This window comes from Dromiciops gliroides, chromosome 2 (assembly GCF_019393635.1).
Source record: "Dromiciops gliroides isolate mDroGli1 chromosome 2, mDroGli1.pri, whole genome shotgun sequence".
NCBI classification, from domain to species: Eukaryota; Metazoa; Chordata; class Mammalia; order Microbiotheria; family Microbiotheriidae; genus Dromiciops; species Dromiciops gliroides.
The window spans coordinates 659,009,608-659,036,481 of record NC_057862.1 but is presented as its reverse complement, the minus strand read 5'-3'; the positions used below and the strand labels follow the sequence as shown (position 1 = coordinate 659,036,481).

Here is a 26,874-nt window from a genome sequence, read left to right as displayed (position 1 = left end):
AGACCTCCCTCCAGAAAGGCCTGGCAGCTGCTTCAGGCAAAGCTCCTTCCCGCACCCCAGCTGGATACCAAGGGGGAGGGGGAGACCCACGATGAAAATAATCCACCTACTTGCATGAAGTGACATTTGCTGATAATGAAACACATGCTCCCGGGCTTCAGTTGGGCTCCGTAACATTCATGGCAAGCTTGAGCACGGTTCATATAAACATATAGTTTCAAAAGGCCCCGAGTCTGCCTCAAGCCTGAAGCTGCCTGTTCGGGATCGGCCCTGGGCTGGGAGTCTATAGATGAGTCGAGAATCCTGTCTCCTCCTAATCAGATTGAGTTGATGTTCAGGGAGCCTCTGGAGAAACTCCCATTGGGAGGCCAGGTTAGGGACCAAAAGGCTGCAGTTGCTAGGAAGAGCCTCGCTGTTGCCGGGAAGGAGACCCTGTCGCTAGGAGACATGTGGCCAGTTACCAGGGCTCTCACGTCAGCAGTAACCCCTTGAACAAACTGAGCCGGCAAAGAACATCGTTCCTTGTCCAGGGAACTGCCTATACTCGCTCTCTCTCTCTCTCTCTCTCTCTCTCTCTCTCTCTCTCTCTCTCTCTCTCTCTCTCTCCCTCCCTCCCCCCTCTCTCTCTCCCTCCCTCCCCCTCTCTCTCTCTCTCTTTCTCTCTCCCTCTCTCTCTCTCTGTCTCTCTCTCCCTCTCTCTCTTTCTCTCTCTGCCTCATATTTCTCTATCTTTATGTTTCAGTCTCTGTCTCTTTTTCCCTTTTTCATCCAATATCTCTCTCTGTCTTTATTTGTGTCTCTGTCTCTTGATTTCTATTCTTCTGTTTGATTTTCCATCTTATTTTTATCTTATATTTCTATCTTTCTGTTTCTCTCCATCTCTTGTCAGTCCGTCTCTCTCATCCATCAATCAATAAAAATTTAAGTACCTACTATGTACCAGGCTCTGTGCTAAGCACTGGGGAGATAAAAAGAGGCAAAAGACAGTCCCTGCCCTCAAGGAACAGATTGTATCTGATGAGTGAGGCAACATACAAACAATGTATATAAAGCAAACTATATACACATACATAGTCATGTCCCTTGGATGCCTTGGATCCAGCAGTACTTACCCTGTAGCCACATCTTCCATGCCACACAGGGCCTGCAATCTGGAAAAGAGAAAAGTTCTTGGGTTAAAAGTCAATGGGATAGGGGTAGCTAGGTGGAGCAGTGGATAAAGCACTGGCCCTGGATTCGGGAGGACCTGAGTTCAAATCCGGTCTCAGATACTTGACACTTACTAGTTGTGTGACCCTGGGCAAGTCACTTAACCCTCATTGCCCTACAAAAAAGTCAATGGGATACATGTACTGGACACAGGGTTGACTGGCACAGTGGCTGTTTTTACCTATGGGCAGAATAAGGGATGCATTTCGAGTGGCGCTCCCTCACACCCAAAATCCCTCTTCCACCAGCCTGGATGGTCTTTAGCTCTTAGATCTTTCTCTGGAAGTATATGTCTCTCCCATTAAAATGTGAGCTCCTTGATGGCAGGGCCAGCTTTTGACTTTTTTTGTATCCTCAGCCCTTAGCATAGTTGGTGGTACACAATAGATGCTTAATAAATATCTGTAAACTAACCAACTCAGAGGCCATCTGGTTCAGGTACCTCTTCTTATAGATGTGAAAACTGAGGCCCAGGAGAGAGTCAGCGACATAAGTGACATGCCCAGGTCACACAGGTAGAAAGCATTGCCCCTCTCATGTTTACTGATCCCTCTATTCTTCACTCATTGAGGTCACGGATTTCAATTCAGAGTTGGGAGGAGAGGGGGATGAGAGGAGAATCTTAGAGACCCTATAGGCCAGGAGTTCTTAAGCTGGGGTCCACACAGCCCTGATCCTTAGACAGATTTCAATGGCTTGGTGAACTTGAATGGAGGAAAAAATCTTTATTTCAATATAATTCGTTTTCTTCATCCTAGCATGTATCTTATTTTATGCATTTAAAAACCTGGGGATCCCCAGACTTCACTAAACCGGCCAGGGATCTAGGGCACAGAAAAGGTTAAGAGCCCAACAGTCTAGTCTAAAACCCCATTTTATAAATAAGGAAACTGAGGCCTTGATATGGAAAGGAATTTGCCCGAGGTAATACTGGCGATCATAAGAAGAGGCAAAGTGTGGTTCCAAACCCTCTGATCCCAGTCCCAGGGCTCTTTCCACTACTTTGGTAGGAATAGAGCTCTCTCCACCCTGAACCTGAAACCTCAGTCCCCAAGCCAAGACTCCCTTTACAGCTATTACTTTGGGGACTCCCTCCCCTTACTATCAACACTAGCTATGTCCCTGAATCACTGATCAGACCCTAGAGACACAAGACTTCATCCTACTCCCAGTGTGTGGGTCACCCAGGATTCATTCAAAACCCTCCTCACTCATTCTATCTGATCTGTCTCCCCAAGTTCTTAGGAGATAAAGGGCATGTTGTACATGGGAAAACTGAAGCACACAGATCATTTATTTAAGAATCCCTCCACCAGTTCTCCTGACTTCTAGGACCAAGCTCCCACCCATTCCTGCCTCCTTTCCTTCAAGGGTCTGTGATTTCATGATTAAATGTTTGCTATGTGAATGAAACAATTTGAATATTCCAGCCATGCTCACTGGTCACAACCCTGTCAAAGTGGTTTTCCTAAAGCTCAAATCTGACCAATCGTGACCCTTACTCAATAAACTCCTGTGGCTCCCTACTACCTCTAGGATCAATACAAAATCCCCCATTTGGCTTTTAAAGCCCTTTATAACCTCACCCCAAACCTCGATGTCCATTTTCATTATACATTCCTCCCCTCCACACATTCTATGATCCAGTCAAACTGGCCTCTCTCTCTCTCTCTTCTCATTTTTTCTCTCTCTCACCCCCCTACTCTCTCTGTCTCTGTCTTCTCTCCCTTCTTTCCTCCATTTCATTTCTCTCTCTTCTGTCTCTCCTCTCTCTCCTCTCTTCTCTCTCCTCTCTCTCTCTGTCTCTCTCCCTCTCTCTCCCTCTCTCTCTCTCTCTCACAAACACACACACACACACACACACACACACACACACAGCCCTCCACCTCCCAGAGTTTCTCTCTTCCTTTAAGATCCATCTCAGGCCCTATCTTCTTGCATGAAACCAAGTCTATAGCATGTCCGTCCATAGTTTTGTGCACGTTGTCTCCCTCATTAGATTGTAAGCTCATTGAAGGCAGGGACCCTTTGCCCCTTTTTTTTTTACCTCCAGCACTCAGTCTGGCACATAGTAGGCATTTAATACTTATTTGACTGATTGACTAAATACCTTGGGTTTTTTACATTTATTCTGTGAATACTTATTTATATACATATTGCTTCCTCCCATTAGGATAGAGGCTTCTTGAGGGTAGAGACTATTTCATTCTTTGTATTTGAATTCCCAGCCCCCAGCACAGTGCCCAGTACAGAGTAAGTAGTCAATAAATGCTTGTTGATTGATCACTTGTTTGATTGACCCCTCCCTGCCTTTATTGGATAGTCTGTATCTGAGTTGCTGTGACCAAAAATATCCATCGCCCAGGAGCCAGGTCAACCTGCTGGGGACGATTTTGTGGTGAATTGAACTAGGCTAGTCCTCAGCTGATGGACACACAGTCTGAGCCATGATGGAAGACTTTCCAACTCGTTGAAACCTAGTAAAGCTTGTGGGCTCCCAGCCTGGTCTTCAAGAAGCCAGGGTCACCCCATGCCCCAGTGAGACATTGGAGCCTTCCTGCCCCCCACCCCCACCCCATAAGGCGGAATCTTTCTTGAAGCCTCCCAGCTGCACTGGTTCCCTCATTGTGCCAGCTTTACTCTAGTTCATCCTCTTCCTCCTCTTCTTCCTCTTCTCCATTTCCTTCCTCAAGCACATCTTCCAGCTTCTCCTCTTGAATCCTGGGAAGCTCCCTAAAGGGGGAGAGATGATGGAAATGACCTTTGGGATAATATGATCAGACTATAACTTTTTAAAGAGCTGTGTTTTATTCATGGATGGGCATGTTTAAGAGGGTTTATATACATTCACAATTTTTTTCAACTGATGCCAGAGAAACTTAACATGAACCTCACCTGCCCCAATTCATACATTCTTGTCATGCTGTTTAATGTACAGAGGCAGTAAGGTATAGCACATAATGACAAGACCACCTAGGTTCTAACACCACATCTGGCATTTATTAGCTATGTGACTAGGATTTATCAACTAAGTCACAGTTGGAGAAAGCACTGGAGTCAAGAAGACCTGAGTTAAAATTTGGCCTCAGACACTTATTAGCTATGTGACCCTGGGCAAGTCACTTAACCTTGATTGCTTCCCCAAAACAAACAAACACTCACACTAAGTCATGGTGAGTTCTGCAACTCCTTTCCCAAATAGTCATTGGAAAGAAGGCTTAAGTCAGAGGACCCAGATTCGAATTTTGGCTCTTATTCCTGTGTGGGAACCAGGCAATATCACTTAGCTCTCTGGCCTTCAGTTTCCTCATCTGTAAAGTGAAGGCATTTCATGAGATTATTTCTAAGGCTCGTCTCTCATCTCTACAGTTATGATTGATTCTATAAGCTATACAAGGCAATTCAGTATAAGAGAAGGGGCACCTAGTGAGTGTTTATTGTCTCCAGCAGCATCTGTTCTACTGCTCCTGTATGGCTTGGGGCCAGAGGGGAGCCCCCACTCCCACCCTTTTGCTCCTTCTCCAATAACCTCATGAGCACAATGAAATTATCAGATTAGTTAACTGCTACCTTGGAATACAGGGAGAACCTGGCCCAGAAGGAATAAAGAATGGGGTGAGGGAGGGGGAAGCAACCATGGTAACAGCAAATTCTTGAGGGGAGGTAAGGAGAAAATGGAAAATGACCAAGAAGAAGGCCAGGGAGCAACTCTGAGCATGGGGGATGGGAGTGAGAGAGCATGAGAGCTCTAGGCTCCAAGAATAGTGATTCATTGCCCCTATGATAAAATACATCTAGGTCTTAATGGGATGAGTCAACACATGGGTAGAGAAAGGCTCATTCATTTATTTCAGCTAAATATTCATTTGTTTCAGCTAAAAGAGTCCCAGGTATGCACTTAGGAGCAGAGATTTTAGGTGACAAGGGACCTCAGAAGTCATTGCCTGCCAAACCCTTGGTTCTGAAACTGCAGCCAACTCTGAGTCTACCTCCCAAATGAGTGGGGATGGAATCCAGCTGCAGAATGAGACATGCATTTTCAGGCAATGTGGGGGTTTGCTTTGCTTAACTATGTATATCTGTTATCCAGGCTTTTCTTTTCTTTGTCTTCCTCCCTCCCCACCCAGCATGGTAGAGAAGGGAGGCAAGAATAGGGGAGAGAGAGAAAGGAAAGAAGGAAGGAAGGAAGGAAGGAAGGAAGGAAGGAAGGAAGGAAAAGAGAGAGAAAGAAAAAAGAGAAAGGGGGAGAAAGAAGGAAAAGAGAAAGGAAGTAAGGGAGTGAAGGAAAGAAAAAGAAAAAGGAGAAAGGGGGTGAAAGAAAGAGAAAGAAAGGAAGAAAAGAGAAAGGAAGGAAGGAAAAGAAAGAAAAAAGAATGAAAGGAAGGAAGGAAGGAAGAAGGGAGGGAGGAAGGAAGGAAGGAGAGACGGAGGGAGGGGAGAGAGAAGAAAAAAAGAGGGTCATTGAGGCATCCTTCTTCAAAATGAAGAAAACAGAGGGAAGGTCAGATAGAAGCCCAGCCAAGCAGGAAAGCTTTGAAAGCTACAAGCTGAACTTATTATTTACTTAAAAAGAAAAGCCAGTTGTACATAAGTGGGAGAACTTTAATTTCATGAACAATCTTCTCATTCTGTTTTATTGTACGTATGGAAGTTCTCATTTTCTTCTGGCATTTGTAAGTTCAGAATAAAATAAGAATTTTAGAAAGAGCTAAAGAAATAAAATGGGCCCAGAGAAGTTAGGTCAATTGTCCAAGGTCACATGGACAATATATAGCAGCCCGAGAATTCAAACCCATTTCCTTGGACTCCAGCCAGATCTGGTGCTTACTCCTCTGGATAATCCCATAAAGGCAACATGGGAGAATATAACAATTGTTAGAACTTATATAGCATTTTAAAATTTGCAAAGCACTTCATAAATATTATCTTATTCGATCCTCTTAACAGCCCTGGGAGGTAGCTATGATAATAGCTGGTAGGTATGATAATATCACTTGGTAGGTGCTATGATAATCAAGTCCATTTGTGCAAATGGGAAACTGAGGTACAGAGACATTATGTGACTTGCTCAAGGTCATGCAATTAGCAAGTTCCTGAGACAGAATTTGAACTCAAGTCTTCCTGTCCATACTTTAATGATGGTGGTGTTGGAGCTGTACTTATAAAAACCTGAGTTCAGGGGGCAGCTAGGTGGTGCAGAAGATAGAGCACTGGCCCTGGATTCAGGAGGGCCTGAGTTCAAATCCAGCCTCAGGCACTTGACACTTACTAGCTGTGTGACCCTGGGCAAGTCACCTAACCCCAATTGCCTCACCAAAAAAAAAAAAAGAAAGAAAGAAAGAAAGAAAAAAAGAAAACCTGAGTTCAAATCCTGCCTCTGGCACTTACTAGTTGTGTGACCCTGAACAAGGTACTTCACCTCTCTTGACCTTAATATTTTCATCTATAAAATGAGGAGGCTGGATTTGATGGACTTGCCAATCCCTTCCAACTTTGGATCTAGGGTCCTTTGAGGCACCTATGTGAGGCCACCAGTCACCACCCTTTAATTAGTTGATAGCTAAGATTCATTTGAGCTCTAGTATCTTCTGAGCTGATGAGTCTGTGAAAGTCCTGGGCTTGGAGAAGGTAGGTGGCGCAGTAGGTAGAGCAATGGCCTTGGATTCAGGAGTACCTGAGTTCAAATCCGACCTCAGACACTTAACACTTACTAGCTGTGTGACCCTGGGCAAGTCACTTAACCCCAATTGCCTCACCAAAAAAAGAAAGAAAGAAAGAAAGAAAGAAAGAAAGAAAGAAAGAAAGAAAGAAAGAAAGAAAGAAAGAAAGAAAGAAAGAAAGAAAGAAAGAAAGAAAGTCCTGGGCTCCCTACCTGAGTGTCTCCCCTCCAGCTTCCTCTCTGACTTCATTCACCAGGGGAGCCTCCTTGCTTGGTTGGTCCTCACAGCTGGAGGGCATGCCTTCTTGCTTTGCTTCTTCCTCTTCCCAATGAGGATCTATGTCTTCCACAATGAGGTCCGACTCTACCTGTGCCCTGGGAACGGCACTGACTGCAGTGGGAAAGAGGAGGGGGTACAGTGTAGGGAAAGTGAGGATGGAATGGGAAAATGTTGATACACTTGGGGTGTAGCACAAGCCTCTCATGGAGCAGGTCTGAATGTAAGATCTGAGGCACCAAGGTATATGCTTGTCCTAATTCTGACGGCCAAGACCCAAACTAATCACAGCTTTCTTTTTTTTTGGGGGGGGGGGGTAAGGCAATTGGGGTTAAGTGACTTGCCCAGGGTCAAGTGTCAAGTGTCTGAAGCCGGATTTGAACTCAGGTCCTCCTGACTCCAGGGCCCGTGCTCTATCCACTGCGCCACCTAGCTGCCCCTAATCACAGCTTTCTTACCATCAACTTTGTGTACCCTTTTAAGTAGACTCAAGTGAAGAGACACTCACTAAACAGCAAGACAACTTTGGTGAGAAAAGCAGTGGCTTTGGAATCAAATCCAAGGGCCTGGTTCAAATTCTGGCTCTGATGCTTAGTATCTCTGTGACCTTGAGAAAGGCACTTATCCCTCCCATGAGACTCAGTTTCTCTCATCTGTAAAATGAGGTAGGGGGGCAGCTAGGTGGCGCAGTGGATAAAGCACCGGCCCTAGATTCAGGAGGACCTGAGTTCAAATCTGGCCTCAGATATTTGGCATTTACTAGCTGTGTGATCCTGGGAAAGTCACTTAACCCTCATTGCCCTGCAAAAAAAAAAAAATGAGGGGGTGGGACAAGATGGCTTCTGAGGTCCGTTCCAGCTTTGGATCTATGAACTTTGTTGATTGTAAATTAAGTTTAAATGAACAATTATTCATTTTTTCCTTTTCAAACATTTTCCATGAGTTTTTATTTTCCCCTCTCAGGTAGAGATTGGGTTTTTAGCGAATACTGTTCATTGCAGGCACTCTCTCCTGTAGGTTTCTCCAGAAGCAAAAATCAATAGCACGAGAAATGAACTTGGATTTTTTTTTCTGCCAGCACTTAAATAAAGAGTACTCGTTTGGGGTACAGCTTGGAACACAGAGATGATTAGAACAGAGACTGATGACAACAAAACTGATTTAGGCTTTTGTCTTGCAGTAGCCAGCACTTTTCAGGGCTCAGCGGCCAATAGACAGAAGCCCTTATCAGTAGATGCTCTCTCAGACCCCACCCCCTGGGGATTCTGCTCAGCTGATTAGGTGGAATGTGTTTCACCCTGGGTTTCAGTCTTCCACATTATAATATTTTTATTTTCTAGTGGTTAAAGATAACTGAACCAAGAAGCCTAGGGTTCTGTAAACTCAACAGGTATAGATCCAAATTTTAAAAGGCAGAAATTAATCAATGAGAATTTATGAAGCCTCTATTCGCTGTGCTAGGCACAAGTACAAAGAATGAAACAATCCCTACTCACATGGTCCTTGATAGTCTAATAGGGAACAATGTAGTCAGACACAAATCTAGCAGAAAAAGATCTGGAAGTCCTTAAGGTTCACAGGCTAAACATGAATCATTAGTGGAACATCTTTATTGACCGGAATGTGACACCCTGAGAACACACACCTTTGTGCATTTTACTTCAGAAGCATTTGGCATCTGCCTAGACGGTCAATCTCCCTTTTGTGGCTCTTTCCTCAGATGTCCTAACTTGCCTTCCTATAATGCTTTAAGGTACACAGAGCATTTTTCTTATAACAACCCTATGTGATGGGCAATGCCCTGAAGTTTATCCCTATTTTCATGATAAAGAAACTGAGGTAGAGAAATGAAATGACTTGTTCAGGATCACATGGCTAAGACATATCAAAGACAGAATTTTAACCCAGGTAGAGTCAAAACGAGCACGGGGTAGCTAGAACTTTGGACCAGGGCACCATGAGCTGGGGGGATAGCCTTCCTCCCCTTGACAGAGTGCCAGCCCATCCCATTCATCCTGCTGTCTCCCCTAAATAGCCCTAAATAGATAGCCCCCAGGGTCTAATGACTGGGACAGACTCTCCCACCATGCTGTCTCTTCTGGAAACTTGCAAAATACAGGGGTCTCCCATTAGCAGTTGGGGGTGCTGTGAACAATGATACAACTACCCCCCTCCTCTCCCCTACAAATTGTAAACTAATTCAGGAATTTCTTTTGCATGACCATACATATTTTTAGTGGTTTTTGTTTTTCTTGCCTTCTTGTTGGGGGGGTGGGAGGAGGAGGAGGAAGAGAAAGGCAGAGAATTTGGAACTGACGATAAAATAAAATTGATTTTTTTAAAAAAGTATTTTTCACACCTCTCCCTTGTTTTCTCCAACACCTCCAAACCCAAGCATGATCTGCTGCACTGAGTAAGACCTCAATAAACTTTGATGGATGATTGTTAACAGCTGACATTTCCCATCAGTAGATCAACCAACCAACATTTATTAATGCTGGAGATAACAAGTACGAAGAATGAAAAAACATCCTTATTTTAAAGGACCTTAAATGTCAAATACCCACACACATCTTTTTTTTGGGGGGGGGGGTGAGGCAATTGGAGTTAAGTGACTTGCCCAGGGTCACACAGCTAGTATCACTCACACACACACACACACACACACACACGCATCTTAATACTTGATACTTTCCCCCATATCGTGGTTGGCAAATTCCTTCCTCCTGGTCCTTGAATCTCTCCCAGTCCTCTGGTGTAGGTGAAAACCCGCTTCCCCTGCTGCCTCTCTCCATTCTCTCAGTTTTATCCAGTTCAGCCCTAACCCTCCAAGTCCTTATCCTCCTCTGCCCTCCCTTTCCATAGGATCCTCTTGAACCCTCTTCTATGGGGAACAAACTCCCAGTATCCTAGCTCTCCTGTTTTCACATATTCCTCCCATCTTCTGGTGCTCGCTGAAGCCACGCTTTCTCCTCAAGACACCGCATCTCCTAGCCCTCTCTCTAAAACTGGCTGCTCCTTCTTTCACAAACCCTGACACACAGGGCTAGAAGGAAGAATCAACATTCTAATGAATAATAATAATAACTAGCATTTCTACGACTTTAAGATTTACAAAGATATAGATACGGATATACAGATATATTTCATTTGATCCTCACAACACCCCCATGGAGTAGGTGCTATTATTGTCACCCTTTAACAGATGAGGAAACTAGGGCAGCTAGGTGGCACAGTGCATAAAGCACTGGCCTTGGATTCAGGAGGACCTGAGTTCAAGTCCAGCCTCAGACACTTGACCCTTACTTAGCTGTGTGACCCTGGGCAAGTCACTTAACCCTCATTGCCCTCCAAAAACCAAAAACAAACAAACAAAAAAATGGGGGGGGGGGGCAGCTAGGTGGCATAGTGGATAAAGCACTAGCCCTGGATTCAGGAGGACCTGAGTTCAAGTCTAGCCTCAGACACTTGACACTAGCTGTGTGACCCTGGGCAAGTCACTTAACCCTCATTGCTCCACAAAAAAAAAATTTAAAAAACAGATGAGGGAACTGAGGCTGACAAAGCTTTAAGGGATTGCCAAGGGTCACACAGCTAGTAAGTGACTGAGCCAGAATTCAAATTCATCCTTATGTCTCCAAGTCCAACATTCTATTTATCTACTTATGCCCCCTGGCTGCCATTATTACCCAATAACCACTTCTCCTTTAAAGTTTACTCAGCCCTGGGCAGATGCTTTTTTCAGTCATCCACTCTCCCATCTCCCTAGTAGGTTCAGCTGTACAGTCTCCATCCCAGACCTGTCTCCTTCAAATACCCTCAGCTCCCAGTTCTTCCACCTTCACTGTGCACTTACACTGCTTACATAGAAGGTGCTTTTAAAATGCTTGTTTAAAAAATGCTTGTTTCCTTCCCTCTCCCTCCCTACCCCGAGTTCTCACAAGCTCTGTCCCCAGACTACCTTAAGAGCACACAGAAGTCCTCAGACCTTGGACAGAACACACACCTTCCACTTGAATTTGATGGAATACATCTCTTTCTAAGCACAGTTCTGATTTCAAGCCCAGAATTCTATCCTCTAGCCATAATACTAGGTGAACATGGGTTAGTCAGAGTTGAATTGGAGGGACCTTCCCCAGAAACCCAGCCCCTTGTGCTTAACACCCCAAACAAAGGGGCTTCCCCTGCTCCGGTGGAACATCTCAGCAAAAGATGCAAATGAGCCCTGTAGGGCTGGTCCAATGGGAAATGCTTTCTCTTGGGTAGCATCACTGTTATTCATACTGCGGCAGGATTTCTGGTATTTGTTAATTTGTTATTGTACATTATCTTTTTTTGGTTTGGGGTTTTTGCGGGGCAATGAGGGTTAAGTGACTTGCCCAGGGTCACACAGCTAGTAAGTGTCAAGTGTCTGAGGCCGGGTTTGAAATCAGGTCCTCCTGAATCCAGGACCCGTGCTTTATCCACTGTACTACCTAGCTGCCCCTGCACATTATCCTTAATGCCACGCAGAAGTATAAACATCACCATCATGGTGAATAGTAGCAATAGAACGTGCCATTATGAGGGTACCTTCTTCAAAAGTAATAAACATGCCCTATTAGCTCATTATTATTAATAACCAAAGCACAATGTTATGTCACATCAATAGAGCCCTTTAAATTCACCAAGCATGAAGCTGTTCAGATGATCCACTTTACTGTTTTTATTAGTCAGTTCACTACAACAAACCAGGGGAGGGAGCTGGAGGGAGGAGAGATTTCTTGCCAAGGCAGTGGATCCACTCTTCAAAGTCTGAGAGTCATTCAGAAAGCAGTTAGCCCCTGTCGGAGCCCTTCCATGGAAGTTGGCTGGTGATGTCTCATAACCCCCTGCAAGGTGGTATAGTACACTTCCCCCTATTTTACAGATGAGGGTATCCAGGCACCAAGAAGTAAGGAGACTTGCCCAGGGGTCATGTGGTAAATCATGTTCTAACTGAGATCTGACCTCTGATCGGGGAATCAGATTATCCACATGAGTCTTGGAAAGCCCGGAGCTGGCAAGCCAGGGCCATCCAGACGAGAAGCCTTTCAACATAAGAATCAAGGTTCGGTGGTTTCCCCAAGAGAAAAATCTCAGTCTTCTAGTAAATGAGCCCTGGTGTTAGCCAACTTTCCTTAGATGTCTTGGCTGTGGGAGTTTTGATTTTCAAATACAAAAGAAAATTTGAATTTACTTCTGTTTTCACCACCTCCCCTAGGATCATGCCTCAGTGCATATTTTTCTCCAGACTTGGGTTTATTCCTTCAGCCCAGTAAGAGTCCTACCAGGCTCCCCTTCTCTGTTTGTTTCAGAGGCTTCCAACTGACTCCACCCCTGAAACAAAAGGAGAAGATGGGATCAATCAGCAGAGGTGTTGGCTGATTTGGAAGAAAGAATGGAGAATATCTGTAATCCTATCTTCCTCCCTCACCCCAACCTATTGGCTTCTTTCCAATTTAAGCTCCATCCTATTAGTTTCTTTCAAATATCACCAATGCTCATATATCCACCACCCTAGTTCAGAAGTTCATGCCCTCTCACTTGGATTCTAAATGGTCTTCTTGCTTCAACTCTCTCCCCACTCCAACATAATCTCCACACAGTTCCCAAAGTTCAGATCTGACTATGTTATTCCCCTACTCAATAAACTCCTGTGGCTCCCTATTACCTACAGGATCAAATAGGAACTCCTCAGTTTGATATTTAAGGCCCTTTACATCATGACCCTAACCTACCTTTCTAGTCTTATTAAACACTGCCACATTCTACAGCCTTGACAAAGTGGCTTTTCTACTGTCTCTTACACACAACATTCCATCTCTTTTGTCATGCCCTTTGCTCAGGCTAATCCTCCATGCCTACCATGCACTCTTTCCTCATCCATGTCTCTCAGAATATTTAGTCTTCAAGACTCTTCTCAACTCATCTCATGAAAATAGACTTTTTAACTACTGTTGGGAGCTGATCTGATTGGAGAAAAGCTCTACTGTTTGAAAGAGCTGATGAGAGGAGAGAAGAATCCTTAACAGTCTGAAGACTTGCGTGGAGAAAGGAAAGATTAGACTGAAGTGACCTTTACTGATACCTACACAGCTCAAAAGGCAGAAACCCTTGGGAAGAGACTTGTCTGAATTGTTCTTTATTGCCATATATGGATTGAAAGGGGGGAAACACCTTAGAAATCAATGAGCAGACCTGAATGTTTCTGTGGATTTCTTACTTAGGGGAACTTTTGCTGAAAGAGTTAACGCTGTGGGGCAGCTAGATGGCACAGTGGATAGAGCACTGGCTCTGGAGTCAGGAGGACCTGAGTTCAAATCTGGCTTCAGACACTTAACACTAACTAGCTATGTGACCCTGGGCAAGTCACTTAACCCCAATTGCCTCACCAAAAAAAAAAAAAAAAAAAGAAAAGAGTTAATGCTGCCTTATAGACAGGCCAAAAGAAGGGACTTAAATAGCTCTGCAGACCCTAGTCTTAGGGTCTCTGCTTTCATTAACAGAGCCTGACATTGCTTCAATGGCCCTAGAGTAGCAACCAGCAATACAAGCAGATTCAGCTAATAGGAGGGTAGAGAAGACCAGAAAAGGAGAGCCCTGCCTCAAGTCAAGTCAACAAATGTTTATTAAGTGTCTATTAGTTGCCAGGCACTGTGCTAAGCATTATTTAGCAAATAGTATATAGTGCAGGTCACTTCTTGAAGAAACCAAGGATGCAAGGACATCAAGACCAGAAGTCCAGAGTTGTGAGTTGCTCTGGTCACATGAGTTTCCCTATTCAAGTGCTTCCCTCTCAGATATTCTATGAGTTTGTACCCATGTCCTCCATGGAGACTGTGTGTATTGATGGGACAATGTGACCCAGGTTTATGAGTTATGTTACAATCGTTATGTTATGATTTCTAGATTTTGCCTATTTCTGTTGAAGGTACCATGCTCTTTGCAGATACCTACACTCCTAATTCCAACTATCCTTGATTCTGCCTTCCATACTTCATAGACACTATCTATATCTAATCAATTGTAAAGTCTTGTAAATTCTACCCTTATAACATATCTCACATCAGAGGGGATTCTCTTCTCCACTTGAAGTCACCACATTAACTCCAAGCCTTCCTCATACGTACACTTAAGTATTATAATAGCCTTATAATTTGTCTTCTGGTCTATCGCCCCTTCAATTCACTCTCCACACATCTGACAAAATAACCTTCCTAAGGCCCAGGTCTGATTATATCTCTGCCCAGTTCAAAAGTTCTCAATAGCTCTGTATTGCATATTGGCTAAGAGACAGACTCTTTAGCCTACCATTTAAAGTCTTCCACAATTTGGTTTCCATCTAACCTTCTAGTCTTATTTCATATTATTTCATTTCACAAACAATATCCCAACCAAACCAAACTATTAACTGTCCTTCCCATTTGAGACTCCATCCCAACTTTGTGCATTCACACACACACACACACACACACACACACACTATACCCCATGCCTTCCTAATCTCTATATCCCCAAATCTTTGACTTCTTTCAAGGTCCAGCTCAGATCCCACTCCCTATGAGAAACACATAATCTCCCAGTGTGGTGCCATCTCCAGCCTCGATTTTCCTCTTACTATAGTTAATCTTTCTAAGACCTTCAGGGAACTTCCTAAGGCCTATCTACAAAGTTATAGAGAAGGTACTATGCGTGTTAGCGGAGGATCTCTGGTCATTGACGTTACAGGAAGAATGGAAAGAAAGGTTAAGGGGTTGAGAGAGCATGAATGAGAGGGCATTTCAGAGTGGGACGAGACCTCAAAAGCCCTGTAGCCCAACCTGTGCTTAAACAAGGAAATCCTCTTCAACATTCCCAAGTGGTCATCCAGCTCTTGATGGAAGACCTCTGGTGAGAAAGGAATAGAACTCCTGCCCGTCTGGCTTTCCCACGGCTCTAATTACTTGGAAGTTTGTTTTGCTTCGTGCCTAAATTGCTTCTTTGCAAGTTTAGAGGCTGCTTGATGGCACAATGGATAGAGCACGGAACCTGGAGTCAGGAAAATCTGAGTTCATATGTGAATTCAGACATTTACTAGCTGTGTGACCCTAGGCAAGTCACTTCACCCATATGTGCTTCAATTTCCTCAACTGTTGTGAGGACTAAATGAGATAATATCTATAAAGTACTTAGCACAGTGTCTGGGGACAGAGTAGTAGTTGTTGTTATTTGTCCATTTTTAAAAGGACAAATGATACCACAGGGCAATGTCTTTAGTCACTTGTGAATTGGATTTAAGTGAGGCAGAGTTACACAGTCAGCAGCCTCACTCTCTTCCAGAGTCATCAAAGTCCAGTGGCAAGGGGCAGCTAGGTGTCACAGTGGATAAAGCACAGGCCCTAGATTCAGGAGGACATGAGTTCAAATCCAGCCTCGGACACTTAACACTTACTAGCTGCATGACCCTGGGCAAGTCACTGAACCCCAACTGCCTCACCAAAAAAACAAAAAGTCCAGTGGCAAGACATAGTTCAAGATGACTGCAGTGAATGGCTTTGGCGTCTTCCATATCTGACCAAGCTCTAAGCACTCCACAGAGCCTACTTCAGCTGCCTTCATGGCTGTTGGAATAAATTATTCTCATCCACCTATTCAACCAGAGGGAGTCTTCACATGCTTAGGATAGACATCCCCCTAACTACCTTACAGGGTCGTCGTGAGGATAAAATGAGATTCTGACTGTAAGCCTTCAAGCTCTAGGTGAGTGTTAGCTTTTATTATGATACCATGAATCAGGGAGAGAGAACTCATGAGCGCTGCTGAAGTTGGAAACACTTTTAGTCTGGGTGAATATATGAATTATGAAAATTGCCTCAAAGGAAACACTATCAATGTGGAGAAAGTAATGATAACACCTCTCCCACACTCACCCCTACATTTCACCCCCACCTCTGGAAAAAAAACAAGAGATAGAGGAGGCCCCCAGAGGAGATACATATGGGGTCCTGGGATGCCCCCAGAAACAGGAAGAATAGCCTTGTGCTGAGGCAACAAGGGGGCTAAAGTGCTCACAACTGCCCCCAACCTGCTAGTGATTCAACCAGGGTTTGAGACATGCAGGTGCTACCTCAAGACTGGTGTTAGATCTTTATCAAATTGCTTGCCTTCTCAGTGATGGGGGAGGAGAGAGAAAATGGGAAAGAATTTGGGATTCAAAATTGTTTTAAAAAAGCACAAAGGCTAAAATTGTTTTTATGGGTAGTTGGAAAAAATATAATAAAATGTTTTTTAAAAGATTGATGTTAGAGAAACTAGCTAGCCCTGTGTTTGTATGTGGAGTGTTTGTGAGAGGGGATCGAGTAGGGGTGAAACTATGTGAGTGTCCCTGACACCTTCAGATAGTGTCCCCAAGGATGTCAAAGGCTACTATGAAAAGCAGAGGGAAAATATCACCTGCAAAGGGCTGCAAACACCTCGCTCTGCCCTCCTTACCTCCAAGGCCTTTGTCCCTGGGTTTCTACCACCTAAGTCAATGGACAGAGCACCTTATTCTGACCTTTCATGATAATCAGAAGGGGAACAACGGTAAAAAATTTCTATCTGAACCAATTAGCAGAAATTGCAGAAAAGACTTCATCATGCTTTGTTAATTGCAAAATAAATAACTTTCTAATAGAGAGAGACATTGGACTAGGAGACCTAGCTTAGTGGGGAAATCATTGGAGTTAAAGACAAAAGGCCTGGGTTCAAATTCTGGCTCTGCCAATAAAAATCTGTGTGACCGTTCCAGCTGAAAATCCTGTGCTTCTATGACCCAGGTTCAGGTCTTTGCTCTGTCATTCATTTCATTTCTCTGGGTCTCAGTTTTCTCATTTGTCAAATTGTAATAAAAATGCCCAGCCCTCCTGCCTCAAAGTATGGTGAGAATGAAATGAGATAATGCACGGCAATGTATTTTGCAAAGTAAAAGAGGTAGACCTAAACTAATATTGCTATTTTAATGATCAATCCTTGGGTTATATGCCCAGCCTGGAATGCACTCACTCCCATCAACCTCTACCTCTTAGAATCCTTTTCGTCCTTCAAAATTCTGGCCAAGCACCATCTCAGCTACTAAATCCCTCTTCCCCCCAATTTTATTTGTATCTCTATTGTGTCTATCCTTATACACATTGTCTCCCCTAGCTCAACTGTAAGCCCCTCCAGGGCAGGAACTCCTTTATATTTACAATGCTGTACACAGTACTGCACACAAATGATTGGTTGATTGAGTGAGGCAGGGTAATAGGTAGAGATCTACCCTTGGAGTCAAGACCACCTGGTTTCAAGTCCCATCTCTGACACATACTAAGCTGTGTGATTGTGTCTTTGGTGTGCCCGAGCAACTCTAAAACCATAAATTACAAATGAATTTTTGATCAGTTTCAGTGAAGGGAAAATTCCATTAGAGATGAATTCCCAGACCTGGACTCCCCAGCTGTATCATTAATCCTTGAGCAAGACTGAAGCTTATTGGGCAGGGGATACTCCGGAGTTCACTGGAGAAGGAGAGTGGGCAAAGCCATGACTCTTCACTATAGGGATTCCCCAAACCTAAATTTACCCCTGCTTATCCTAGAGGCAGCTAGGTGGCAGTGTCATAAAGAGCCTGGCCTGAAGTCAAGAAGATCCAAGTTCAATTTCAGCCCCAGACACACTTCCTAGCTGGGTGACCCTAGGCAAGTCACTTAACCTCTGTCTGCCTCGGTTTTCTTATAAAATGTGAACAATAATAGCAGATTTCCCCCCACCCCCACTCCTCCATATTGTTATAAGGATCAAATGAGATAATATGTGTAAGGTGCTCAGTATAATATCTGGCGAATAGTAGACAGTAAGTGCTTTTACCCTTCCTTCCTCTTCCCCCAACCAATATCACCTGAGGAGAACCATAGAATGCCCTGGACATCTCACATTCCATTTACCAGTCCGTGTCTCCCTATTCTATAAGGGGTGAAGAGAGTAAAAGAAATCCCATGCCTCCTATAGGATTACCATTTATTTCCTTTTTAATTTCCCAGACCTTTACCTTTCAACTTCTAATTTTCTGAACTCTTGGCATTTTAACATTCTCTTTTAAATAAAGATAAATGATTTGCCAAGGTGCATCTCACCCACAGGAGGAATAAGTTAACCAGATCCTCATTCTTAACTACTTGCTTTGAGCTGGCCTCTATTAATAAGGATGGTTTTAAAACAACTCCATCATCAGACTATCTCATATCAACACCAGCCTGAAATGATCCAGCATGGGTCCTCCCAAGAATCACAGACGTCATTTCATGACATAGGGCATCAAGCTGGATCAGGTATAGCCCCCTTGCTTACATGGGCCCACACCACAGGGCACAAATAAACCCAACTCAAAGAGCCCCTCCCAATCAAAGGGCCCCCAAATCACTTACTGTTCTGTGTGGTGCTTTCAGTGGGTGCTTCCAGCTGCTACAATATCAGAAAGAAACAAAATTAATCATTGCTAAAGGCTCCTCTCTCACCATTAGGTTCCATCACCTCCATTGACCTGCACAGACCAATCTTCTTAAAACACAGTTCAATATAATGTAACTCCTGTGCTCAAGAACCCTCACTAGCTTCCTATTCTGAATCATCTCCTTCCTTCTACCCCCACCCACAATAGAATATAAGTTCCTTGGGGTAGAAACTATTTCATTTTTGGTTTTACATCTTTTTTTTTTTAATCAGGGCAAAGAGGGTTAAGTGACTTGCCCAGAGTCACACAGCTAATAAGTGTCAAGTGTCTGAGGCCGGATTTGAACTCAGGTCCTCCTGAATCTGGGGCCAGTGCTTTATCCACTGTGACACTTAGCTGCCACCTAGCTGCCCCCTGGGGTTTTTTTTTAGGACAATGAGGGTTAAGTGACTTGCCCAGGGTCATACAGCTAGAAAGTGTCAAGTGTCTGAGGCTGGAATTGAGCTCAGGTCCTTCTGAATCCAAGGCCAGTGCTTTATCCACTGCGCCACCTAGCTACCCCAGCCCCCTGGTTTTATATCTTTAGCAGAAGGCCTGACACATAGTAGGTACTTAATTTTTCCCTGTTATAGCAATCAACAAGCATTTATTAAGCACTTACTACATATACATACATATATGTATGTACATAAATGTATATATAAATATATGTGTGTGCACAGATGTATATATGTGTCTGTATAATCACATATAAGGTACTTTGAGAAGGGAGGGACTGGTAGCTAAGGGATCAGGGAAGACTTCAAGTAGAAGTTAGCATTTCAGCTGAACTTTGGAGGAAAAAAGAGAATTTAAGAGACAGAAGTGAGGAGGGAGGGCATCCCAAGAAGGGGGAATGGCCAATGCAAAGGCTTATAGACAGGAAGGGGATGGAGTATTGTGTGTGAATAGCAAGGTAGCCAGTTTGGCCCAACCACAGAGAGAGTAAGGTATGTGAGGGGAGTGGCGCATGAGGCTGAAAAGTAAGGTTTGAACTAAGCTATAAAGGGTTGTTTTTTAGGGGGGTTGGGGGGGTTTGTTTGTGTGTGTGTGTGGCAATTGGGGTTAAGTGACTTGCCCAGGGTCACACAGCTAGTAAGTGTCAAGGGTCTGAGGCCACATTTGAACTCAGGTCCTCCTGACTCCAGGGCCGGTGCTCTTTCCACTGCCACCTAGCTGCCTTTATGAAGGGTTTTAAATGCCAGACAGAAGATTGTGTATTGGATTGTTGAATGGAATTGGATGGAGGTCAAAGAATCACAGAACTTCAGAGTTGGAGGAGAAAGACTCAGGGTTGAAAACCTTAAGGGGAAAACCACCCGGAGTGAAGACTTCAGGTTATAAAAAACAGTCATGGAATTATTTAGTGAATGAAGTAAGTAAAATGGGAGAGAAGAGAAAGGAGAGAAGAAGTTATGACTGTGTACAACAGGCAAGTAGAAAATACTAGGGAGTGAGTGGGAGGGAGGGAGGATGGAGAGCTGACTTCCTGGGAGTTGTGGTACATGGACTGGTTTAAGAGGCTGTGCAGCTCTGGGTCCTAGTGCCAGTCCCCACAGAAAAATTCCAGCTATTGGACCAGGGTGACAAGCCTTGACAGATGCTGATATCTGCGTGGCTCCCTTCTGAGGGCCCAGCAATAGCCCCATGAGAAAGAGAGTACTTACAACACTCCCCAGAACCGAAATAAATACAAATGCAATAGAACATAGATAATGTTAATAAGTGTTTTTTTTCCTAAGTGCACTAGCAGGGATCTTTATGTGTGGTCCTGATTTCTGTTTAAGTGACTCCACTGGTCTGGCCAACCCTCTAAGACACTCAATCATAGAGCAGGTGCTACCTGCATTGGTAGAAGGAGGTTTCTCTTTATAGCAATGACACACCCACCGGCATTCTTCCTATTCCAACTCAGTAGCTGCTGGAATGGAATGCTGGCACTCAGGATCTGGGTCTTTCCTCCCTTCATCTACCCCAGGAGCCATACATTATCACTGTGGAAGCCACTTGCTGTCAGAAGCCTCTCCACTCACCTGCATCACCTTCCCCCGAGGAACAGGCTGAGGAATCACCATCTCCAGTCTCCTCTTGACCCATCCCATCAGCCTGGTGGACAGAAAAGTCCCGTTGGAAACAATGCTGGTGACTGTGATCCCTGCTCATCTGCTTCTTGCTTGCTCTGGTTCATTCTAGGTCCCCTGGGATTTGGTCTAGAGTCTGATCTAGGGGCTCTGGTCAATAGCCCTCTTTCCCCAACTTCTACCTCCATGGCCCTGTATCTGCACTCCCCAAAACTCATCTTCCTTCTGAGCTTAAAGGTGTGAGAAGAAAAAAGAGCAGGGCAGAGCTCTTGAAGGACAGGGGAAGCCAGCTCACGGGTGCCATCAAACAGCTAATAAAAGTAATAGCTAACACTTCTATGCAATGATAATAGCTAGCACATAATGATTTACAGTTTGCAAAGCACTTTACAAATATGATCTCATTTGACTCTCACAACCACCCTAAGAGATAGGTCTCCATTTTATTACTGTCCCCATTTTACGGATGAGGAAACTGAGGCAAATGGAGGTTAAGGGATTTGCCCAGGATCACACAGCCAGTAAGAGGCAGGATTTGAACACAGGGTCTTCCTTAGCCCTCTAGTCACTATCCCACTTATCTAATCAGTGTCATGTTTCAGTTGGACCTGGATGGGGAAAGAGGGAAGTTGCTATCCCCAACCTTCCCTGTCTTATTTCACTTGGTTGGATCTTACCCACCCATACCCTACTTTTCTTTCTCCTCCTCTTCCTCCTGCTTTGGAATGAGTGGGAAACCTCTAGGAACTTGGAAAATTTGAGCCCTTCACCAAGTCACCTGGCACGATCCCCTGCAGGAGGAAGGCAGGAGGCAGACAGGGTATCTGGAAGGCTCTCCTGTTTTGTGAATGGTGCCTCAGGCTTTGGGGGAGCTGGCATCGGGGTAGGATTCTCTGGTGGGGGCCTTGTTTCCTCCGCCTGAGGCTCTGGTTGGGCTTGTGGGGGAACTGATACTGGAAGAAAGAGAAGGACCAATGACAATACTGATGGGGTCAGGATTTCAAGTTGCCCAAGTCCCTCCCAGGAAGGGTGCTGAAAAAATACCATAAAGCCCCTCTCCCCCCACCCCCCCCCACCCAAGAAAAGCTTAGTTTGATTTTGTCTGCTCAGCACTCCCTTCTCCCAGGTCTAGTCCAGGCTGACTGAGTTCTAGAATAAGTGTCCCCCCTTTTCAGCTGTCCAGGCCAGTTACCCCCCTTCCCCCAAACTCCCTTGATGCTTTCATTGCTAAATCCACACCCCAACAGGAGCTGTTAGCCCATCCATCATCAACCTTACCTGACTCGGCAGCTGCTTCTCCAAGCCCAGTACAAGCTGCCTGTATCAACATCAAGAACATGCATTACTGGGAAACCTCCATCCAATCCAACCACACAGGACTAGGTCAAAGGGTGGAGCCCCCACCCACTGGGCACCTAATGATCCTCCCAGACCCTCACACAAAACATATCCATGGGGGGTAGCTAGGTGGCGCAGTGGATAGAGCACTGGCCCTGGATTCAGGAGGACCTGAGTTCAAATCCAGCCTCAGACACTTAACACTTACTAGTTGTATGACCCTGGGCAAGTCACTTAACCCCCATTGACTCTCAAAAAAAAAAATATCCATGACAAGAAACTTCGCAGACTTCGGTGAAATGACCATAAAGCTCAGGTTGGTTGTGGAAAGGTCAGCCCCCCACTGGGGGCTTTTAAAATGCCTCTAACCAAGGCCTTGTGAATTTTAATTACAGCTTCAACCCAGCCTAACTACATGAAAACTCCCCACTTCCAGAGAACATAGTCACCATGTAATTCTGAGGGCCCTCAATTCCCATAAGGTCTGCTGGAATAATGCTCACACCCAAACTTCCAGACCTCATGAGAGATTAAGAGTTGGGAAAAATGGAGGGCTAAATGAGGATCCCAGGAGTAGGGTCTTGCCATCCACTCATTGGTCATAAATTGTCAGGGCCAGAAGGGACACCTGGTGCTCAGAGGTCCACAGAGTGGAGGAGACTTGCCCAAGGGCACACAGACCATTGGACTTGGACCCATTTGGGTCAAAGGCAAAAGCTTTGTTCTTACCAGATCCGCCATCATTATATACGCCCATGCCCACAAATAAGCAAACTGGATGGGGACATAGACACACAGCATGGATGGAAGAACTTAAGCCTCTCAAGACACATGTTGTCTCCTTCAGGTCAGGGACTGTCTTTTCACCTTTCTTTGTAACCTGAGCATTTGGCACGGTGCCTGGCACATAGTAGGTGCTTTATAATTGCTTGTTGACAACTCAAAAAGCGTGAGGCTACCAGAAAACTAATATCTGCTTGATCCTCCCCTGATCCCTTCCTTCTTTCCCTATACCCACCAAGAGAGGGACGTGTGGGATCATGGAAAGAGGCCTGAATCTGGTCAGAAGATAAAGGGGTTCAAACCCCAGTTCTTACTGGTATGACTGGTTGGACCCAGTTCTTCCACCTACCACCCACCGTGACTACTTAACCCCTCTGGGCTTCATCTTCTCATCTCTAAAATGGCAGGGAGGGAAGGGGGAACACAGCTTCTAAGGTCCCTTCAAGCTCTAAATACTAATATACTGAAGAAAAAAAGCCCTTCATTGTATTTTGCATGGAACGACCTTTCTCTGCTCTCTTTTTCTTCTTCTTTTTTTTTTGGGGGGGGGAGAAGGGCAATGAGGGTTAAGTGACTTGCCCAAGGTCACACAGCTAGTAAGTGTCAAGTGTCAGAGGCCAGATTTGAACTCAGGTGCTTTATCCACTGTGCCACCTAGCTACCCCTGTTTTCTTCTTAATATTTAAATCACACCCATCCTTTAAAGCTTGTCCCGGGTCCCCACCTCCTCCCAGAAGTTTCCTTGATTCCTTCAGTTACACATTGATCTCTCCCTTCTCTGAACTCCTTTGCCACTATTTGCTTCATTATTCTGGATATGACCCTATCTTGTGCTGTCTTCAAATTGCCATGTGTGTAGATGAGGAGCAACCTTCTGTCTCTTCCATGTGTCTTACTTCCCCCCTGTCTATTCCCCTACAGTGTGCCTTGACTAAGCATAGGGCTGAGCACATAGTAGGCATTCAACAAAGATTTGCTGATTGAGGCAAGGCCAGTTAGTGGAAAGAAAACGAGACTAGGATTTGGGAAACCTGGGTTTGAACCCTATTTCCAACATTTATTTTTATTTATTTGTGTGTGTGTGTGTGTGTGTGTGTGTGTGTGTGTGTTTTTAGTGAGGCAATTGGGGTTAAGTGACTTGCCCGGGGTCACACAGCTAGTAAATATTAAGCATCTGAGGCTGGATTTGAACTCAGGTACTCCTGACTCCAGGGCCGGTGCTCTATCCACTGCACCATCTAGCTGCCCCTCTGACATTTATTAATAAGCTTCAAGACCTTGGGCAAGTCGCTCAACCTCTGGGAGCCTCAGTTTCCATATCTGTAAAGGATCTCTGAGGTCCCTTCTCAACCACCCACAAATCTATAGCATGTGAGGTTTTAGACTATAGGATTTTTAGGCCCCTTCCATGTTCTAGTTTTTTTAGTTGTATGTCCCATTCATTGATCTGCTTTTTCTCTATTTTATTGATGTAAGCAGTTAGGGATACAAATTTCCCCCTAAGAACCACTTTGGCTGCATCCCCTAAATTTTGACATGTCATCTCATCATTGCCATTTTCTTTAATGAAATCATCGATTGTTTCTATGATTTGTTCTTTGACCCACTTGGTTTTTGTTTTGTTTTGTTTTGTTTTTCTTTCTTTGCGGGGCAATGGGGGTTAAGTGACTTGCCCAGGGTCACACAGCCAGTAAGTGTCAAGTGTCTGAGGCTGGATTTGAACTCAGGAACTCCTGAATCCAGGGCCAGTGCTTTATCCATTGTGCTACCTGGCTGCCCAACCCACTTGTTTTTTAGGCTCAAATTATTTAATTTCCAATTGATTTGTAATCTTTCTTTCAATTGTCCATTATTGAATGTCATTTTTTTTTAAGTGAGGCAATTGGGGTTAAGTGACTTGCCCAGGGTCACACAGCTAGTAAGTGTTAAGTGTCTGAGGCCGGATTTGAACTCAGGTACTCCTGACTCCAGGGCCGGTGCTCTATCCACTGCGCCACCTAGCTGCCCCTATTGAATGTCATTTTTGTTGCATTATGATCTGAAGATGATGTGTTTACTATTTCTGCTTTTCTGCATCTGGTTATAAGGTTTTTATGCCCTAATACATGGTCCATTTCCGTGTAGGCCCCATGTACTGCTGAGTTGAGATCACTTCTCAACCTCCTGGTGCCTCGGTTTCCACATTTGTAAAATGTGGGGGTTGGATGAAAGGACCTCCAAGGTTCCCTCTAACTCTAAATCTATGATCCTACAAGCACTTTGATTCAATGAGTTTTCTGCTTCTTGATGGTCAGGCAGAGGGTAAATACTATTGCCCTGTTGGTCTAGGTGTCCCTTCTTCAATGCCTCTTGACAAACACCAGCAGCCCAGCCACTTTCCCCTCTATGGATCTCAGAGATCCTCTAGTCTAACCCTCATCATTTTACAGATGTAGAAACTGAGGCATCAGCAGCAGCACCCAAGAAGCCAGAATGAAGAAGTCTTGTAAGATTCTCTTGCTCCTTTGACAACCCACCAAGCCTTCCCTCTGATGCCAGTCTGCTTGAAAGTATTGACAAAGCTATGGGTGATGGGATCAGAACTATAACTAGGAATCTTTTGCACATGGGCTGAACACTGCAAATTATACCTTAGGGCAAGTGGCCAAAAGGTGCCCTCAGATAGAGGGGAGGAAAGATGAATCAAGACCCACAGCAGGGAGATAGAAAAGCTGGGAAACCACAGGGCAGCTAGGTGGTGCAGTGGATAGAGCACCGGCCCTGGATTCAGGAGGACCTGAGTTCAAATCCAGACTCAGACCCTTGACACTTACTAGCTGTGTGACCCTGGGCAAGTCACTTAACCCCAATTGCCTCACCAAAAATAAATAAATAAATAAAAGCCGGGAAACTGGCTTGTTGCCCCTTCTGGGGGTGAGGGGCAGAAGGGTAAGCTGAAGGAAAAGGTCACTCCAACATCATGCCACCTGGAAAGCTTCCTTTTGTCAGCTGATTATGATCTCTAACCAGGTGCTGACTTGTTTCTATGCTGCCAAACCTTGTTGCTGTTTGTCCTTTGATCTTGAAGAGGACCATGACATGGGGGTGATGTCATGATCTGCAGTGAATTGGATTTAAGTGAGGGAGGGCTGTGCAAGGTCACCAACCTCACTCTCCCCTCCAGAGCCATCTGGGTCCAGTGACAAGATAGAAGGCAGGATGACTGGAGATGGCCCTGGATGTCTTAAGGGAATTGGGATGAAATGACTTGCCCAGGGTCACACTGCTAGTGTCTGAGGTGAGATTTGAACTCAGGTTCTCTTGACTTCAGGGCCTGCACTCTATCCACTGTGACACCTAGCTGCCAAAGCTTAGAAACTCTCTAAAAGAAGCACTTTCTAAACTTGGTAGCCTAAGACAAAGCCCAGATCACCCCACCCTAGTTATGCCTTGTGAAGTGGTGAAGGGGCACAGCTTGTCTGCTCCCACTAGTTCTCTTCTGTTGCCCCAGGGAAGGATCTTCCTCTCACTCACCTCAGAAATTTTCAGGAGCTGGGGTGGAGGCTGCGGCAGCACTTTCTCCAAACCCCGCACCAGCCACTTGATAACTCTTTTTCCAGCCCTGTAAAAAAAGAGGGGAGGGAGGGCGCAAGCATTTATTAAGCACTTACTCTGTGCTTAATATTCTCTCATTTGATCCTAACAACAACCCTTGAAGGCAGGCGCTATTATCTTCATTTTATAATTGAGGAAACTGAGGCAGACAGAGTGACTCAATCCCCTTCCTGCTTTCCTCCCAGCCAGTGTTGGGGTCCATCTTGACTCCTATCTTTCTTCTATACCCCTGCTGCTGTCATTTGTCCTTTGTTTTAGAAGAGGAGCAACAATATCATGGGGTGGTGTCTTGACTGGTGGGTGAATAGGATTGAAGTGAGGCAGAGTCGCACAAAGTCCTCAGCCTCACTCTCTCCTCCAGAGTCGCTGAAGTCCAGTGGCAGGACAAAAGTCAGGACACCCAGCAATGGCCTGGGAGGCAGTG

At 44.8% G+C, this 26,874-nt stretch overlaps 1 protein-coding gene across 1 annotated transcript in view; it reads right to left on the bottom strand.

The window, feature by feature from the left end:
- CNGB1 (cyclic nucleotide gated channel subunit beta 1) overlaps positions 1-26,874 on the bottom strand; it is a 99,667-nt gene that overhangs the window by 65,228 nt on the left and 7,565 nt on the right. The window contains exons 8-15 of the mRNA XM_043981231.1: positions 26,370-26,457; positions 22,014-22,053; positions 21,514-21,688; positions 20,688-20,760; positions 12,455-12,503; positions 7,082-7,259; positions 3,850-3,942; positions 1,113-1,151 (exon numbers count right to left, since the gene is read on the bottom strand). Coding sequence (XP_043837166.1) covers positions 1,113-1,151; positions 3,850-3,942; positions 7,082-7,259; positions 12,455-12,503; positions 20,688-20,760; positions 21,514-21,688; positions 22,014-22,053; positions 26,370-26,457 — 735 coding nt within the window. The remainder of the gene's footprint in view (positions 1-1,112; positions 1,152-3,849; positions 3,943-7,081; positions 7,260-12,454; positions 12,504-20,687; positions 20,761-21,513; positions 21,689-22,013; positions 22,054-26,369; positions 26,458-26,874) is intronic.